Source organism: Leopardus geoffroyi, chromosome A1, assembly GCF_018350155.1.
Source record: "Leopardus geoffroyi isolate Oge1 chromosome A1, O.geoffroyi_Oge1_pat1.0, whole genome shotgun sequence".
In the NCBI taxonomy this organism is placed as follows: Eukaryota; Metazoa; Chordata; class Mammalia; order Carnivora; family Felidae; genus Leopardus; species Leopardus geoffroyi.
Genome location: NC_059326.1, coordinates 97,439,330 through 97,460,032, shown reverse-complemented (window position 1 = coordinate 97,460,032; position 20,703 = coordinate 97,439,330). Strand labels below are relative to the sequence as shown.

The following is a 20,703-nucleotide window of genomic DNA, read 5'->3' as shown; positions in this document are numbered from 1 at the left end:
TCTGCCCATCCCCCCTCCACTTGTGCTGTTCTCGCTCTCTCAAAAAGAAGTAAATAAACATTAAAAAAAAATTCAAAAACAGGATCTATAGGAAAACCTACCTGAAAGGAGTGTTTGTAGGTTCCAGCAAAGCTTTATGGCGGAGAATTGCAGGGCCTGCAGACACACTCTCTTCAGAGGTATGACTTGAGATATAGTTTTGAGGTGGCCCACCATGGATTTCAAGTCGTCGGAGAAGAACTTGTTCCCAACACTGAAGAGTTTTCAGAACTGCATGACAAAGTGGTGAACTAACTGGAAGTTCTAAAAAGAGAAAATAAAAATGACCCACATTTGTCTTCTGCAGTAAAATGTTACATTTAACTGTAGGAATGAGAGAAGACACGTTTTGGCAGAGGAGATGTGGAAGAGAGGTAGGCACAGAAACCCACAGGATTCAAAAAAAAAGATGTAATGAATCTTTATTTCAACATTATTAGGTGGCCCTTAGCAACAGAAAAAAAAAGAGAAATCTAAGTTGAAATTATATCATAGCTTTACAAGTATAACTTAGAATAATATTTATGACTTATGATATAAAGTATTGATTGCTATATCAATTACTGCCTCTGGCTTTAATTTCACAAGAAAAAATATACCTGCATATTATAAAAATATATAGGAGAGGAAAAAATAATAGCTTTTAACATTTAATTTCTTTATGGTATATATTTCTATACAGTGTATGTGTGTGTTGTGTATGTATGTATATATACATACATACACAATACACACAGACACACACACACACACACACATACCCAAATCTATATAGGTATATTTAAAACTTGTTTAGAAAATTAAAATAATACACGAAAGTAAAAAAAAAAAAACAAATAAACCTTAAATAATATTTACCAGTAAATTCAACACTTTCTAGTTCTGTAAACTTTCATTCACATGACTCCTCATTCCACTCTCAATTTTTATTTTATTAAAATTTTTTTAATGTTTATTTATTTTTGAGAGAGAATGAGACAGTGTGAGCGGGGGAGGAGCCAAGAGAGAGGGGGACACAGAATCTGAAGCAGGCTCGAGACTCTGAACTGTCGGAGCCTGATGCGGGGCTTGAACTCACGAACCGTGAGATCATGACCTGAGCCGAAGTCGGATGCTTAACCAACTGAGCCACCTGGGCAGACCTACTTTCAACTTTTAGCTATTCCTATTTACCTCTGAAGATTTAAATAACAGGATAATACTGTGAATTCATGATTTTTCAATGTTAGAAATGACGTACTAATTTATTACTGTGGAACATAAAAATAAACGGTCTCTCCATCACTGCAATATAGTCACATAATAATTTTTGGTTAAATTGATGTTTTCAGGTTTAACTTGTTATATCTATTTATAAATATAGATTATAGCTGAACCACGTGGTATACTATCATGTACCTTTCTGTACAATCTTTTCTTCCCCTGGAGTTAATAATCACTAAGTTTTTGCACGTGCTTAGTTTTCTAAGTGTCTACTGCTATTAAATCCCTCAACACCTGGCTACAGCTATAAATAAAGTCTCAATACAGTCAATCACATCAGGTTCAGATCCCCAGCTTTCTTAGATGATGTCCTCCTAAGGGCACCTATATAAAATATTTATAGATGGTTGGTTTGGTTAAAAGAAACCTATCTTCTACAATAGTAAGTTACTAAAGTTTTTCTCCACTATTTGAAAAAAAATACAAAATAGTAATTCAAAAGCACTGGGAATATTAGTTCATGTTAAGATATTTATTACCTGCAAGATCGTGACCTGCAAAGGGATAGAAAGTCTTCAAATTGTTGAGTACCAACTGCACCATTGCCAAGCGCATCAATGACCAACTAAAAATAAAACAGGAGATGTGTTAAAAACTTACTTAGGGTTTTGGAAGAGTATACCACTCTTTAATCCAACAATTTCACCACCAAGAATCTAGTCTGCAGATATACTTTCCCAAAACCAAAACAATATATGCATGGAGTTACTCATGTCAGCTTTATCTAAAATAGCAAAAGAGCAGAAACAACCAATTATCCACCAAGAAAATACTGGTTCAAACGCTATGGTTTTGAACCACAGAAAAAACAGTTGCCATAAAAAAGGAATGAAGAAGGACCTCAAAGTATTAATATGAAATGAACTCCAGTATGTATTAATAAATAAGCAAATTATAGAACATTATACACAGTATACTTTTCCATGTAAGAAAGCAGGGAAATAAGATTTTACACACACACACACACACACACACACACACACACACAATTATTTTGCAAAAAGGCAGATAAAACAGAAACTAATAAAAATGGGTGTAGAGGAGGAAATGAGTGGAAGACAGAAATGTGACACTTCCGATTTCACATTTTTATATAGTTTTTGCTTTTTTAATTGAAAAAAGAAATATTAGCTTCTCTTAAAGTGAAACACATTTATTTCTTAGAGTACTGGCTTTTTACTACTTTCAATTGTGGTAAAATACACATACCACAGAGTTTACCATCTTAACTATTTTTTAGTTCAGTGGCATTAAGTACATTCATATTTTTGGGCAACCATCACCACCACCTATTTCTATAACTCTTTTCATCTTGCAAAATTAGAACTATCTCTATTAAGCAACAATTCCCCCATTTCCCCCTTCTCCTAGTCCCTGGCCACAACCATTCATAGAGACCTTTTGTCTCTATGAATCTGACTACTCTATGATACTCTACTAAGTATCTCATATGTGGGATTATACAGTATTTGTCTTTCTGTGACTGGTTTGTTTCATTTAGCATGTTGTCCTCAAGGTTTATCCATGTTATAACATGTGTTAGAATTTCCATCCTTTTTTAGGTTGAATAATATTCCACTGTAGGTATATACTATTATTTCTATTTATGCATTCATCTGTCAACAGACCCTTAGTACTTTTACCCCCTGGCTACTATTAATAATGCTGTCATGAACATGTTTGTACAAATACCTATTCAATACCTTATTTATTTTAATTCTTTAGGGTATATATACTTAGAAATGAAATTGCTGAGTCATGTGGTAATTCTGTTTTTAATTTCTGAAGAACTGCCATAATGTTTTCCACAGTGGTGTTACCATTTCACATTTCTACCAATAGGGCACAAAGGGTCCAATTTCTCCACATTCTTGCCAACACTGCTATTTTCTTTTTGAGAGCAGTCATGTTAAGAGGTATGAAGTGAACTCTCACTGTGGCTTCAAATTGCATTTTCCTAATAATCAGTGATAGTGACCATCTTTTCATGTGCTTATTGGCCATTTATATATCTGCTTTGGAAAAACATCTATTCAAGTCATTTGTGCGCTTTTTAAATTGGGTTGTTTTGTTTTTGTTGTTATTAAATTATACAGTTTGACTTGTGAGCCATGTAAATATTTTGTGTATTCAAAAAACAAAATCAGGTCAACAGGAAATCAACAACAGTATACTAGTAAGTAAAAATCTCGTAATTTTTCCTTTCGATAAAGGACTACTTCATTTTCCCTAATATCCTACTTACTGCTTGTGGAAAATTTCTATTTTTCTATCATACCATAACATACAATGTCTTAATAAAATGTATACACCTTTCAGACATATACAACATATCAACAGAGATAAGATAATACACCATTATCCATGCATGTAAGGATAATGCAGCTTCGGAGCCAAGGGTGAACATTTTGAACATTTATGATTTTTATAATATGGGGAAGACATTTTTAAGACAAAAATCACTGACATGTTAGAGCATTAGTATTACACTGAAAAGATATTGTGTTTTCTAGGCTAAAACAGTGGGATTTGTGTATCTCAGGGAGCAAAGGGCAAGGAATAGTCTGATAGCATTTGTGAGGACTGATTCATACATAATAAATAAACTGTGAAATTATTGTTAAAGAAAGGTATCTAACAATTTCATCTAAAGAAATTTGACTTAGGTGTTTTAATTCAATGAGCTATTAACTTTACATGAATTATTTTCAAAAATATTATGTATATAAGCCATGAGAAATTTTTAAAAAGAAACTTAAAATTAAATATTCCATACCTATATGAATTTGAATTAGAATGCTCTTGCAGATGGAAATCAGAAGCTAAAACATCATCATCATCATCATCATCATCACTCTCCAGACTCTCTTCTGAATCATACTCTGCTCTACTTTGGGAAGGAGGGAGAAAAGGCTATAAAAAAAAAAAAAAAAAGTTACGGGATTTATCATTCAACTCCCTGATTTAAAACATTCAATGACAGAGTCTAATATTAACAATTTATCTCATTTTCAGGCACTTCATTGTAAGAAAGTAAAGTAACCAGTATTTGGCTGCTTCTTTTCTGACATTCTATGCCTCTGACTTCTCTTGACAGAATTCTTTATTAATTCAGCCATTAAACAAAAAATTTATCAAGTATCAACACATCAAAAAGTATACTTGCTATAAGAATTTTTGAGACATATACACAGTCACTGAACTCAAAGAGCTTACATTTTAGGGGGAAAAACGGCAAAAAATAGAAAAGGAAGTACAAACTGTATGTAGTTGTGATATATGTATACACACACACACACACACACACACACACACACACACAAAAGGATGGCTGGGATGGAGAAGAGCAACAAGAACAGTGATGAGCTCATCATGAAAGCCCTCTTTGAAAAGTGGCGTGTGAGACTGCAAGGACAAGAAGTAAGCCACAGATCAGGAGGGAAGAAAAGCTCATTTTGAGCAGCGGAAAGAGTAGGTAGAGAGGTTTTCCTACAGGAAAGAGTTTGGTGTGGAAAGAAAGTAGTTTGACTGAAGGCCACTAATGCAGGAGGGTAAGTGTTGCGATGAACACTCAAGACAGTGGTAGGTGACAGGTGGGGCAGGGTGTCTGTAGGTCACAGTCAAGAGGGTAATGGAATGTCATTAGTCAGTTTTAAGGAAAGGACAGGTATTGAGATTTACATTCTAAGACTATTACAATGCCCCTCTCTTATGAGACAAAACTCAAAAGGCAAGAGTAGAAACGGAGACAGTAACTAAGGCAAGAGTTGACAGTCTGGATGAAACCGCTACAGAAACGTAAAGGCAGTTGGGAATTAAGATGGACACACTAGTGCTTCGGCAAGGCTTGCCTTTAAACTGAACGAATTTTTCTCTTCCTCATTCTTGAAGCCTCCCTCTTCCCTTCATGTGTTGTTCTGTAGAATCCTTTGTTCCATGAACTTGGTATCAATGTGGACATCTCCCTGACCTTGGTGCATAGCCAGTAACGAGACTCGGATGGCCGGGCCTGAGGTAGTCAAGAAACATGAACAACCCGCCTGGCATATGTACCAGATTGTTCTCTAAACTGCCCAGATCCTGTATTTTCCTAAAACCACTCTTAACCTTTTATTACAGGTGGATCTGCAGCTTTGAAGGCATTAGCTTGCTTCAGCCTCCTTTGCCTGGCAAAACATTAAAACCAGTGTTCCTCTTTATCCCCAAACTCTGTCTTCACGGTATGTTTCGGCTCTAGAGCACAGAGGTCAGGTTTCGACAACGTGGTAACAGGTGATGAAGATGGAGAGAAATAACATACTGATGGTGTATTTGCGGGAAAGCACTGCCAGATGTGCCAATAAATACGGAGAGCAAGGAACAGAGAGAAAAAAAGACTATTTCTGGGTTTCTGGCTTGAGCAACTATTAGGATGAAGATGCCATCTACTAAATTGAGGGAGCTCTGGTTGTGAGAGGGAAGTGGTGGACAAAGTGAGTATCAAAAACCCAAATCTTGAATAAGATTAAGATTATAGATCAGGTAGAAAAGAAAGGACAAAGAAAGGAGTCCACAAAAGAATAAATAGTAAGGCTAGGGAAAAAAACAGAAGAGATTGGCATTAAGAGAAGAAGACAAAAAAGTGTTTCAAAGGAGGAAATGGTCGTATGTGTTGAATTTTGCTAAGATTTTAAATAGGACAATGATAAAGAAGTTTCAGTTACATGTGACAACAAGGATGCCCCCTGAATCTCAATAACAGCAGCTTCAGAGGGGTAGCTGTGTCAGAAGTCGCACAGTGGGGAACTATGAAAGGGACCTAAGGCAATAGGAAAAAAAATGTGTGTACAGTTTTGAAAAGTTGAATGATAAGAGGAAGCAGAGAAATGGGGTAATAGCTGAGAAAAGTCTGGGGATCAAAGCAGGACTTGGAATGGGAGACCGGAGAGCACATTTCTGTCCCGATGGGAAGCAGCCTGTAGAGACTAGAGAACTGAAAACATAGTGAAGAGTAGACAGGAAAGCACGACGGGGATTCAGAACAGAAATGGAGCCTGTGACAAGAAGGACTCTTCTTCCATAATAACAGAAGGAAGCAATAAGATGTAGTTATAGCTTCATGATAGGACAGTGACAGTTTTGTGCGATTCTACCTTTCTAATGACTTGTAAGATGAGGGCATTAGTTAAGGGTGAGGACGGAGGAGGAGATGTGGGAAGTCTGAAGTTACTTTGGTCTAGGGCAGCCTGGTGAAGAAATAGCATGGACGGCAGAACTTCCGAAAGAGCTGAGTGAGGAGCTTCGTAAGTCCTCTCACCAGAAAGCAACAGGAAAACTGAACAATGTTGTAAAAAGGTCCTTTAAAAGAAACTGGAAATTGATCAATATATACAACACACAGAGAAGCACCTGGCATTTTGGCCAGGGTCTCTGCGACTCCATCCCTGCCACTCTGTGTGACAGGGGTCCACTGGAGCCAGCAGGGCATCCGTGAGGATTGAGAACTCTGCTGCATGGCCAGAAGGGCTGATACTTTAATAAAAATCCCACCCCAATGGCACAGTCAAAAATGACAGAGATCTCATTACCAAATAGCTAGGAAAGGCTAACATCTCAATTAGCCTGAGGCTATGATATAAAGTGGGACAAGGGCAGAGCAGCCAGAAATTTAACAAGGTCCAGGAACACAGAGAGCTAAAGGCCGTGCTGATCAAGAATCCTTTATCAACTCAAACTGTGCTTCAGAAATGAAGATGACATATATATATTCCCATAGCAACAATAAACATTTGCTGAATGAATAAATGAATGACTCTGTAAAATGCAATGAGGAACAAGGAGATACGAATACCTCTCTTTAGCCCACGCATTGTACAATAAACGAAAAATAAAAGCTAACGCTTAACGTGCCTGAGGGACTGGTGTCACCAGAAAATAGTTCAGTGTCAATTAATACAACAAAATATTAAGAACATCTGGAAGTTGAGAAAGTTGAGGATCGGGCTGATCATAGGAAAAGGAGAAGATACATTCAGGCCTTTTCTGCATGTGCATGGTAGCACAGGAATGTGAAAACAACCATGCAAGCTGAAGTCACTGTGAGGCAATCTTTAAATTTTTTTCTTTTTTTTGACGTTTCTTCATTTTTTTTAATGTTTATTTTTGAGAGAGAGAGAGAGAGAGCGAGCACTAGCGGGGGAGGGGCAGAGAGTGAGGGAGACACAAAATCCAAAGCAGACTCCAGGCTCTGAGCTATCAGCACAGAGCCTGATGAGGGGCTCCAACCCACAACATTGAGATCATGACCTGAGCCAAAATCAGATGCCTAACTGACTGAGCCACCCAGGTGCTCCAAGGCGATTTTATTAAACAAAGGAAAAATTACAAATATTCTATGACTATGAAAAATATTTTTCAAAACATTAAGAACACTTATGGTAGGCCATAAATGTATAAGGAAATGAAAAAATAGTAAAAATATTTATTTAGAACACTGTAATTAAAATATTAGAAATATTGAGAATTAAGTGTTTTATGTCTTTATAAAAAATTTATCAAGAGTACTCTGAATAGTCCCTGCATTCTAACTCTGTAATTTAGGATACAAAGCAAACATTTTTTCTAATCATTGGCAAATCGTCACATTTGTTTCCAAGTTTGTATCAGCTTCCAACATTTTCTTCTTCGCACCTTCAACGTTATGAAATATTACCCGGAGTTACTCTAACATGAAGATTGTTTTTTTGTTTGTTTTGTTTTTGCCAATTTCACTATCTCTAGAATATGGTCATCTTTTTGTCACACCTTCCTCATTCGTGTTGACAAGTCAGCCTTCCCTAAGTCTTCTGGTTGCACTAGAGTCTCTCGAATGACAGTAATGTCAGAGATCCCACAATTAGCTATTTTTTCCACAACTTCATTTATATTTGATTTGAATTTCACTTATAGTGCTACCACCTTTCACTGTTGTGTTGCACTTCCATCTTTGTGAGCCAGTTCCCTCTTGTGATTATGCAACTTTAGAAAATGTCACTTGAGTTCATCATGGGAGCCAAGACAGCAACACACTTTTCTGTCTGCATATGAACTAACAGGTACTAATCACCAATAGACTTTGAAAGAACTGTTGTGATTGGTCACTGAACATGAGGTACATCTGTTATTTCCATACTGAACTGTGGACTGAGGAGCCAGCAGGGAGGTTTGTACTTTATGCAGTTATTCACAGTTAATATATTGTGGAAACTTTAGGCCATGTTGTTGAGGGACTCATGTTACTTACTGAAGGACCAAGTAACTATAATGTGTATATGAGAACAGTGCAGGACTGTCTGTAGGACAGAAAAGGAACGACAGCAGGAATGGCCCTGTGGCTTCTAGCAATCTTGATTTCTTAATTACAATCAAGTACATTAGCATTAAGGTGCTGACCAATTTATCTTTCCATTTAGAACTATTTTCTCTAAAATAAAGAAATCATAACTTATCAAAGAACTGCCTTCACTGATTGGAAATGGCCAAATGTTTTTGAGGGTTTTTTTGTTTTTTTTGTGGTTTTTTTTTTGGTTATGCAGCCTGATAAAATGAAAATTTTCTAAATCAGAGTGGGAAAATACTTGGAAGCAGCAGCAATTACAATTATTTTAAACATTTTCATTTCCATTTCACTGCATAAGTATTGTTCTGGGTGGCACTTTTATTACCTTGGCTATGAAATAGTCCCAGATACTGAGCTCCGGCGGGATGAACTTCTCTTTGACTGTCAGTAAGTCCTGGCTGACTGGTGATGAGGAAGAGGTTGGTGGGGCAGATTCTCTGCAAGACATTTTTGATGGCCTAAAACGTTTGTTCTGTTTCTCTCCTTCTTCCACAAGTGAAGAAACTAATAAAAAGAAAAATAAAGTATTATTCAAGTAAGCACTATTTCCAGTGTACTAACTTCATCTATCTTTATATAAGATTTAAGGTTACAAATAAGCACACACACAAAAGTGAATTATTATAATAGTAAGGTAATAAAATAGAAGTGAGACAAAAATCACCATCAACAGCAATCTTTGCTTTTATCTCAACTTATCTCTCATTCTCTGAATGTTAACTTTTCTATTGCATATGTGGGTAATAGGATATAATATCCACTTATAAATGAGTCCACAATGGAGCTAAGATCATGAAAGAAAATTATCTATATCCCTCTACTTTGTGTTTAAGAATACCATGGAAGACCAAGAATATCATGGGATGTCAATGTTAATTGAAAGCACAAATTCACTTAGGAGGTTCTTTAGTAATCCCTTGGCCTTTTATCTCCATACAAAACTATATGTTTTCACTGAAAATATTAAAAAAATTCAAATATGTAAGAACTTAATTAAGTTGACTCAGACTTCTGGAAATGGGTTACATATGGAATTTTCTGGTCAGTGCAATAACAAATACGAGGGAGAAAATGCAATCTTTGTTGTTTTAACTTCTAAACATTTAACAGTATTTTTAGTATTTTGCTTTAGAGTATTAAGGGCCTTAGTAAAGAAAAACAAGTTACACAAATCTTTGACAAATACTAAGTCAGTCACGAGATGCAAATCACCAGTAGAGAACCAAAGATCTCCCAGAGAGAAGCACAGGTCTAATCAACAGGCAAACAACTCCACAATCAGGCACACCCCAATATTCTCCTTCAGTGGTTTCAGTGAGAATTTACTTACTTCCCAAAGGAATGCAAATATTTGTTCTGTAATACAATTTTGTTTTATTGTTGGAAGCTACTCAGCTTGCATAAACAGCATGCTCATGCATCACATCAAGCTACAGCCAAGCTGAGTTTAACAGACTAATTTCATTATTTCAGAAAAAAGGAAACTAAAATGAATAAAATTCCAAAAGATTGCTAAAAAGTGCTATGATTATTACATAACCTTTCAAATGATTTTAAAACGAACCATCAGATTAAAATGTGTCATTTTTTTTGTTTTTATAAGCAATTGATATTCAATGATCATTCTTCTAATATATCTGTTGCATACATTTATATATATTCTAAAGCTTCAACAGTGGTTCTACCAAATTCTGATCAAGTAAAAAATTTAGAATATAAAAGTATTCTTTACCTTCCAAAAAATTAATGCTGTGGTTTAAAATAAATTTATCATTTGACTTTAACATTAGTATTTGGCCTTTAATTTTGTTTTTAGATCAGAAGGCATATAAACATAGAAGCATAAAGGATCTCTAGAAAAATAAAACTTACAAACAATGCTAAATGAACACATTTTTGCCAAGATGGCCACGGGATTAAAAAAATCAGAGTTTTTAAAGCAAAACCTAAGAAGATTTTTAGAAAGAAAAAACTTTGGAAGTACTGCCTGGGGAGCCCAGATACTGACATGAAAATGAGAAAGTCACCACACACTGGGGGTAAATGTTTAAAGTTACAGACTCAATGCCAGAAGTATAAAACTACTTCTTAAAATATTTTTGATGAACAAGGACAGAAAAAAAATGGCAAACAAATTCACAGTACTGAATGTTATGTTATTTCCAATGCTATAAATAAAAAAGGACCTGAGCAGTGCCTCCCAGCAAACAAGAAATAACATGTAGCTGGTTCTTAGTGTAGATGCTCCTTTCTTTCCCTTCAATTACAGCAAGACCTAAGGCAACTTTATGCTTAATCACACAGGGTTAGAGTAGTCGTGAAGTACCAAAAGAGACTACCTATAGTGGCTGAGTGCTCGGCTGCTTGCTTTTGAAAATGCTAATAAATATCAAGGACCTCTGCCACTCCTTGGATAAAAACTGACTCTACTATTCTATTACTGAGAGAGTAAATGGATACTTTACCAGTAACAGAAGAAAAAAACAACAACAAAAAACAGTATTAGAGAGAACTGAAAACGAAGTTGGATGTGGAGTTTATGAATTATAAGAAATACAAAGAGGCTAGAAAGTGGGTAAGGAAAAACTACCATTCATGCACTAACATAAATTTTTAAAATATATTTCTTAGCTGTTTTGGATTCACAGACAGTACGTTTTAAAAGTATAACAATGGTGATTCAAAGGAGCACATGAACCCCAATGTTCAGAACAGCACTATTCACAATAGCCAAAGTATGGAAAGAGCCTAAATGTTCATCAACTGATGAATGGATAACGATAATATGGTGTGTACATGTGTGTGCGCATGCGACACACACACACACACACACACACACACACACACACACACACACCGGAATATTACTCTGCCATCAAAAAGAATGAAATCTTGCTATTTGCAGTATCATGGATGGAGCTAGAGTGTATTATGCTAAGCAAATGTTTAGTTCAGTCAGAAAAAGATAAATACCATATGATTTCATTCATAAGAGGAATTTAGGAAACAAAAAGATGAACATAGAGGAAAGGAAGGAAAAATAATATAAGATAAAAACAGGGAGGCAAACCCTAAGAGCCTAATAACTATAGGGAACAGCTAAGTGTTGCTGGAGGGGAGGTGGGCGGGGGGGATGGGATAAATGGGTGATGGGCAACGAAAAGGGCACTTGTTGTGATGGGTACTGGGTATTATATTCAAGCGATGAATCACTAAATTCCACCCCTGAAGCTAATATTACACTATATGTTAACTAATTTGAATTTAAATAAAATCTTGAAAGAAAAAAATACTTTTAAAGTCAAGATAGCAGACTGAGCATGCAAATATACTTTCCTTCCCTCTTAAGAACCCCTATCCTCAATCCGCAGGGGTTTTCCTGGAATATGGAAATGACTCCCAAAAGAATTCACAACAGAACTGGAGAAATGGCTAAAGAAGTTACAGTTGAAGAATGGACCTAGGAGGTACAGAGAAGTAAGAAAGACAACGTTGCTTTTTTTCACAAATTCTTCTGGACTACTAGATTTGCTACCATGCATGTATATTGCTTTGATTAAAATCAAAACAGAAGGCAGCTAATAAGATTAACTTTTTTTGTTTGTTTATCAGACACAAAATTAGTATTCTAAACCTAGACTTAAATGTTATTTCTTTTAAAACCTGACCTCAAAGTAACCAGCAGGAACGATCTCATTCCTTGCTCCTCAATCTAAGGCAACCTTATCCATGAGACTATTCATGAGTGTGCCAGAGAGTGCAACGAAGCTTCAGGAGGCTTGAAGGTCCTGGACCTTCAAATTTAGCTCCAAAGTTTAAGGGGTGGGAGGATGAAGGTAAGTAACTTAAATAATGATTTAAAACATTTCAGTGGAAAGAAACAAAGATACATAGAAGATAAAAGTCATGTACGTTCAAGATAAAATAGATTTCAAATCTATTTGTTACTTTTGGCAAGATAATTCAGTGGAAGAGATCTCCTAAGAGATATGTATTCACTCTCCTTTAGCATCCACTTTAGGCAAAAAGTTTGAGAAGTACAAACATATGCCAACACAAATCAAATATTCTGAAAATTATATGTAAAACTTGATTTTACAGGTAAACTTCAAAGATTCTTAAAAGAAAAGACCAAAACAGGAGATTAAAAGAGTAGTAAATTTAAGGTACTTCTTAATCCTCAAAGAAAAAAAATTAATGCTAAAAAAATGTCTGACAGGTGGTATTTTCCATATTTTAGAAAGACGGACTCTCAAGGTCTTCCTCAGATCATTACCTTGCATCTGCTTCATAAGCATCTATAAAAAGACAACAATGAATTGGGCACCTGGGTGGCTCAGCTGGTTACACATCTTACTTTGGCTCAGGTCATGATCTCATGGTTCGTGAGTTCGAGCCCTGTGTTGGGGTCTGTGCTGACAGCTCAGAGCCTGGAGCCTGCTTCGGATTCTGTGTCTACCTCTCTTTCTGCCCCTCCCCTGCTCACACTCTGTCTCTGTCTCTCTCTTAAAAATAAATAAACATTGAAAAAAAAAAAAAAAAAGAAACAACTACCTTAGTAGAAAGTAGTGATCTATCTCCAAATCACAGGGCGAGTAGTCGCCAAGGTGGTTGGTGTTCAAAGTGATTCAATGGAATATGGAAATAAAATCTAAGTAAGTAGTAAGTAAATCCACTACTTACATTGAGTTTTTTAAGTGAGTAGAGGTGGGAAAAAAGGAAGAGAAGAGAAACAGGGTAAGAAGAGAAGCAAAAGAAGAAAGGAGTAGAGGGAGAGTGGAGAAGAAGAGTGAGAAGGAGGCTGAGGGAAAGCAGAAGCATTAGGGGAAAGAAAAAAAAGGAGGGGTGAAAAGGGGAGCAGATACGGGAGGTAAGTGGTAAGGGGAAGAAGAAAACAAAATCTGTTTAATATCTGGATCAAAAAGAGTACATGTATTTTATTAAAAAATTTTTTTTTTACATTTATTTTTTTTTGAGAAACAGAGTGAGACAAAGCGTGAATGGGGGAGGGGCAGAGAGAGTAGGAGACACAGAATCTGAAGCAGGCTCCAGGCTCTGAGCAAGCGGTCAGCACACAGCCTGATGTGGGGCTCGAACCCATTAACTGTGAGATCATGACCTGAGCCGAAGTCGGACACTCAACCGACTGAGCCACCCAGGTGCCCCAAGAGAGTACATGTATTTTAAATAAGTAAGTACACACATTGTTGTTAAGCATAACCAAGCAGGACTTAGTTAACCATGTTTTGTCACTAAGGTTATATAATAAAAAATCTAGAGGTAACTGTCCCATGGTACTACTTTTAAACAGTCAAATAAAAGGATTTGGCATAGTCACCTATATTTTAAATAGCTGTTTTCTATTTTAAAATGCTCAAGTCTTACCTTTTCTGGTCAAGAAATGCTGCTATTTTGTATATTTTGCTAAAGGAAGGATAGCAATGACATGTATAATCAATCACTAAATACTGAATACAAAACTTTTATTTTGATACAAGTTGGAGGGGGAAAAAGTAAAACATCTGGATTTTCTGATCTGTATTTAACATAAATAATCAAAAGGCAAAAATACACTTTAAAATGTCTAAAACATCATTAGCAGTTTCATAGTTAAAAAAAAAAAACAGGCTTACAAATAAAATACTCATTTTTTATTTCATGCCTCAATTTGGAGACATAAAAAATCATAACTAAAATTTTATCAAGATAAAAATTCACAGTTCTCACAACTGCAAATATTACTACAAAATACAATAAAAATTCTTCAAATAAAATAGAGTTTTGCTTTATAATATGCAATAAAAAGCAAAAGTATGGATTTCTAACTGTTAGCATAAAAAAATCATTTTTTGAAATTTGCTATTGCTTACCTGATTGTCTACTTTAAAAATTAACCATAACAAAAAAATTCCAAACTCCATGAAAATACATCTACACTAGTTTTAATTACAAAAAAATGAATCTTTAACATATGATGTGGAATTTGCAAAATTAAATTTGATTAAAAAATAAATTACTGATTTATTACATAACATTTTTGTTAAGAATTCTGACCTGCCAAGCTAAACTCTAATAGAAATCATCTACCATGTTCTCACATTACAAAACTTAGTCATAGTTTTAAACTTTGTCGCTAAAAGAATTAGTACATTAAGTATATAAAAGACTTGTACAGAGAAATAGAATTTAGTTCATGACACCATTAGTGCAAAGAAAATTAAAGTTAGAATTTAGACCAGAAGAAGGAAAACAAATGGTGACTTTTAAATACCTCTTCTAGTACTAAGCTACATCAATGATTGGTTTAGAAGAGTTTCTAGGTTCTCAAAGACAGATGAGCATCACATTATCTGGATAAGGCTATATCCAGCCCTACTACTAAGTGAACTACGTATTTTAAGTATTCTGTGCTATTTGGCTACCAAGTCCTAATCCAAGGGATTAAATATACAGATGCAGGTAATTTTTGGTCACCTTACTTACTTACTTCAGTGACTGGTGAAATACAGTTTATGATGGTACCTCTAAGATAATTTAAGTAATGGTATTTGTATACACGAAAAACTAAACCTGGTTAAACAATGAACTTATTAGACTTTGAGTAAGGTTCTTTACACATCTGTGCTCAGAAGAACTGGTCGGAATTGAGACATAGTGACTGGTAAGAATATTTTTAATTTTTTACAGGTATTTGGACATTCCATAGCTAGAATTTATTCCTTTTTAACATTTCACATTAATAAGATCAAAGTTTTAAGTAATTTTCTCTTAGAACACATTAAATTAGTTCTGAATTAGTGAACCATTTTTGCTTAATGCTTATCTCAGTAGAGCTCTATCTTATACCCCCCTCTTAGACTTTGAAGGTTTTTCTTTAACTGAATTCAGATATCTGAAGTATATATATTCCCAGGCAAGTTTCATGAGAAGTTAAGTCTTTTTCTTTTTTTTTGTCCATATAAAAAATCAAGCATGAGAAATTACTCTTTAAAAATTAGAAAACAGGTTATAAAAATTAAAATATTTGTTAAAATTTGAAAACTAAGATTAACACACACAGGCTAATAAATTACAAAAAGAAAACTTAACAGAAAGGTAGAAAGCATTATGAAGATTCTTTTCAGGTCAAGATGCAATATATAGAGTTTTACTATTAGAAAGTTTAGAAATAGGAATACAGTTGTTTAAAATATTTACTTTTCCTGGTATTATGAACACTTAGAAATCCAAATCCCCTAATGGCCAGAATCATAGTATGCAAAACATAAAGCAGCCAATTTGAAATGTTTTCCAGTCATTTCAAGCCATAGTCTGATTTACCATGATTAGCACTGACATTTATTTCTATACATTTAAAATTATGTTAAGAGTGTAAGGAATAGATACCATCAAAACAATTTAAGAGCAGATTGTGGTTTCTAAAAGGCTAATCATTGTTTTAAATCAAAAATATGGCTTGATTAAATAAAGGAAATTTCTTAATTTTCTACTGTTAAGTGCAAAACAAAATAAAATGGGCCCAAGGTACCCCAACCCCTTCAAAAAAACACAAAGCAAGCTGAACTGTAAAAGCCTATTTCTAAAGCTAGTATCTTGCCTGCAAGACTGGGAGGGCTATGAGAACTGATGGCTGAAAGAGCTTTGGTAAAGCCCACACATTCCATGGAGAATACCACTACCTGGTGGGGGCTAGGCATAGCAAAGTGCCTTCCTGCCAAAGAAAGAAGAGAGAATCTGTATTTGGGATAGAACAAAGACCACAGTTACAGTATATTTCAAAACAAATGATAATTTCAATAGTAAAAGATTTAAGAAAATTACATTAGACAGTTCTAATCACTGGTGCATGAGTATCGTAAAGTTTGGAAACTGCACCAGAAACTTCATACTGCGTTTTCACCATAAAACTATTTGTTCATGCTTTAAGAAAATGGTCTGTAATAAGAATTTTGTGTGAATAAGTTAAAACGTCATTACGCTTGACAAAGTTATCATTCAGATGAATAAATAAAGTTCCAGTCTTAAAAATAAATAAATAAATGAAACTGATGAAAAACTAACCAGGTAAAGGTTTTGAGTGTGTCTGTTCTTTGCTGGGAACATGCGCACCTCCACCAAACACAGCAGACCACATTTTTTCATTTAGAGGATGGGCCACAATCCGAAATAGTTCATTACTAGAATGTGTCGCCAGGCCATGGATGAAGAGACTAAGATACACTGCTGTGAGAATCTCACAGAGTAAAACTGTAAGCCCTGACTGGGCTTCCTCGCCAGAAGAATTCAAAAGTCGAATTAGAGAAGTTATGCCTAGGACAAACAACAAACATAGCTACTAATGACAATAAATTAAAAAAAAAAATCAACTATAAAAAACTTTATTACATCAGAATTAAAAGTTTTTCTTCTGTAGATTCACAGACTAGTAGAGGTTATTACAGTTAATGCACAAACACTGAGATATCTGTTCAACTTAGAGAAATGATGAAGATCTATAAATCTGAAAGACAAAATTTAATTGCCATGACAAATGATCTCCTATTATAACAAAAGTATAAAAAGTGGTAACAAAACATTTGAGTTATCTTAGTAAAATGGCTAAGGAAATACCAATGTTAAGTAACTACATAACTTATAACGAATGGGAAATACTCAAGTGGTATCAATTCTAACAATGTTAACTGTTATGTTAACAGTTATTAACATACAGCAAAACTATGCCAAATGTACTTTTTCCTCATGTAATTCAATAAGGCTGAGAAAAAACTCATATATGTATATTTATATATATATTTTATTTACATATAAAAATATATATATACAAATTATTTGTACCTGGCCATTGTGCTGGTGCTGTATTAGGAGTTACTGCTTCGTCTAAGCTTCCTGTTTTCAAAGAATGTCGATGGGGAAGCAATACTGTCTGATACATCATTCCAGTAAACTGATTTGTTTGAAATGAACTACGGGAAGAAAACATTTAAATAAGAATAATTTACAATAACAATATAATAAAACAGTAAACATAACATACAATGATCTAAAATGAATTTCATATGTATTATTTCCATATTTTAGATCTAACTTCTAGGGTATCTTAAATATAAATTCATTAGTTATACCGTTATTACTGATCTAAGTACTGTTATCTATAGTCTAGTGTTATGTTAAAACCAAGTATCCTTTGAGTGTAAACGTGCAAATTTTCTAAATTAAAACACATGTGATGTTTTAAGTATTTAGTGAAAGACACAGAATACATACAAATGAGAAAACTAAATTCCTATTGACCACAAACTACCAACTATTCAATCAAATTTCAAAACAAGATTATCTAGTTGAAAAGAAAGTCAGTGTAGGTTCAGTGTGATATTTAATGGCTAGTCAGCCCTACATCAGGATAGGTTACATCAGGTATATGCACCAGGTACCAGGGATATAATTAAAAATGTGGTTTCTGTCTCCATGAAATTTACAGTCTGGTGGAGGTATCAGACACAAATCATTTTATTATATTGCTTTTAAAGACAAAATCTACGCATACAGGGCTATAAAAGCAAAACAGAGTAACATGGCACACAATTTGGGAAGTCAGGATAAGTTTCTCCAAGTAAATGGCACTTTAAGCTTAAAACTAAGTAAACAGAGGGGCGCCTGGGTGGCTCAGTTGGTTAAGCATCCGACTTTAGCTCAGGTCATAATCTCAAGGTTTTTGAGTTTGAGCCCCACATTGGGCTCTGTGCTGACAGCTCAGAGCCTGGAGCTTGCTTCAGATTCTGTGTCTCCCTCTCTCTCTGCCCCTCCCCCACTCATGCTCTGTCTCTCCCTCTCTCAAAAATCAACATTAAAAAAAAAAATTAAACATATACTGATGAAAATAAAGCCACACTCAATGACAAGAAAATGAACTCTTGGAGGACGAAGGCCAAAGATATCAAGTTGAAGCTATCTTGGGAATACATAAGCAGAGTAGTAAGTTTAGACTCTCATGAGAGAATTCAAGCACATAAAACAATCAAAAATCAACACAAAGGAAGAGTAACATCATGTAAGAAACAACAAACTCTGTGAATGACCTGCACCTAAGGAAGCAGATATACCAGAACATTACAGAATGTGCTTTATACTCAGAGAGGTTAAAACAATTAAGAAATAAAGACTGTAAGTTATAAAAATAAAAGTGGCTATTAAAATCAACAAGGAGATCTTAAAACACAAACTCAGATAGGCTAAATAAAAGGACATTGCTGAAGAATGAGTTAGTGTCTGGAAAACGAAGCTAGGATTTCTCCTGAAATGAAGGAAAAATGAATAAAATGAAAGCTAAAACAAAAATAAAAGAAACCTCTATGTTCCAATACCTGTCTAATAAGGAACAAAGAAAAGACAAAATATTTAAAGAAATGAAACAAAACAAAGGATCATAGGAGAAAAAGAAGATGCAAACCAAGAAACAAACTCATAACCACAGGGAAGGAAGTGATGCTTACTAGAGTGGGGGAGGGGATGGTAATAGGTAATAGGTAATGGGGATTAAGGAGTGCACTTGGCAGGATGAACACCAGATGATGTACAGAAGTGCTGAATCACTATATTGTACACCTGAAACTAATATTACACTGTTTGTTAACTAACTGGAATTTAAATAAAAATAAAAAAAAAAAAAGAGAGAATTTCAAAGCACTAAGGAAAGATACCTAAGTGTCAAACAGTATGTTTTAAAAGTCTAGCTAAATTAGAGTGAAACTTAGGCTATAAAGAGAAAAATCATAAACACCACATTTTTTTTCATTTTATTTTTATTTTTCATTTTTATTTAATTTCTTTTTAAATTTACATCCAAGTTAGTTAGCATATGGTGCAACAATGATTTCAGGAGTAGATTCCTTAATGCCCCTTACCCACTTAGCCCATCCCCCCTTCCACAACCCCTCCAATAACCCTCTGTTTGTTCTCCATATTTAAGCATCTTATGTTTTGTCCCCTCCCTGTTTTTATATTATTTTTGCTTCCTTTCCCTTATGTTCATGTGTTTTGTATCTTAAAGTCCTCATATGAGTGAAGTCTTATTTGTCTTTCTCTAATATCGTTTGACATAATACCCTCTAGTGCCATTCACATAGTTACAAATGGCAAGATTTCATTCTTTTTGATCACTGAGTAATACTCTATTGTATACATATATACCACATCTTCTTTATCCACTCATCCATCGATGGATATGTGGGCTCTTTCCCTACTTTGGCTACTGTGGATAGTGCTGCTATAACCATTGCGGTGCATGTGTCCCTTCGAAACAGCATACCTGTTGCCTTGGATAAATACCTAGTAGTGCAATTGCTGGGTCGTAGGGTAGTTCTAGTTTTAATTTTCTGAGAAACTTCCATACTGTTTTCCAGACTGGCTGCACCAGTTTAAATTCCCACCAGCAGTGCAGAAGAGATTCTCTCTCTTGGCATCCTTTTCAACGTCTGTTGTTGCCTGAGTTGTTAATGTTAGCCATCCTGACAGGTGTCAGGTGGTATCTCATTGTGGTTTTGATCTGTGTTTCCCTGATGATGAGTGATGTGGAGCATTTTTTCATGTGTCAGTTGGCCACCTGGAAGTCTTCTTTGTACAAGTGTCTATTCATGTCTTTTGCCCATTTCTTCACTGGGTTATTTGTTTTTTGGGTTTTGAGTTTGACAAGTTCTTTACAGATTTTGGATACTAACCCTTTATCTGATATGTTGTTTGCAAATATCCTCTCCTATTCCATCATTGCCTTTTAGTTTTTCTGATTGTTGCCTTCACTGTACAGAAGTTTTTTATTTGGATGAGGTCCCAAGAGTTCATGTTTGCTTTTGTTTCCCTTGCCACCGGAGACGTGTTGAGTAAGAAGTTGCTGCGGCCAAGGTCAAAGAAGTTTTTGCCTGCTTTCTCCTCGAGGATTTTGATGGCTTCCTGTCTAACATTTAGGTCTTTCACCCATTTTGAGTTTGTTTTTGTGTATGGTGTAAGAAAGTGGTCCAGGTTCATTCTTCTGCATGTCGTTGTCCAGTTTT

The 20,703-nt window shown here is 35.0% G+C and overlaps 1 protein-coding gene across 8 annotated transcripts in view; it reads right to left on the bottom strand.

Moving 5' to 3' along the window:
* DMXL1 (Dmx like 1) overlaps window positions 1-20,703 on the bottom strand; it is a 135,511-nt gene that overhangs the window by 38,223 nt on the left and 76,585 nt on the right. For 5 of the 8 annotated variants that reach the window (XM_045486552.1, XM_045486566.1, XM_045486558.1 and 2 more), the window contains 7 exons: window positions 17,495-17,622; window positions 16,721-16,969; window positions 16,257-16,370; window positions 8,985-9,163; window positions 4,079-4,215; window positions 1,782-1,867; window positions 102-303 (listed from right to left, as the gene is read on the bottom strand). In XM_045486552.1, the coding sequence (XP_045342508.1) occupies window positions 102-303; window positions 1,782-1,867; window positions 4,079-4,215; window positions 8,985-9,163; window positions 16,257-16,370; window positions 16,721-16,969; window positions 17,495-17,622 (1,095 nt within the window). The remainder of the gene's footprint in view (window positions 1-101; window positions 304-1,781; window positions 1,868-4,078; window positions 4,216-8,984; window positions 9,164-16,256; window positions 16,371-16,720; window positions 16,970-17,494; window positions 17,623-20,703) is intronic. The other 3 variants (XM_045486595.1, XM_045486580.1, XM_045486589.1) reach the window with 1 other exon arrangement.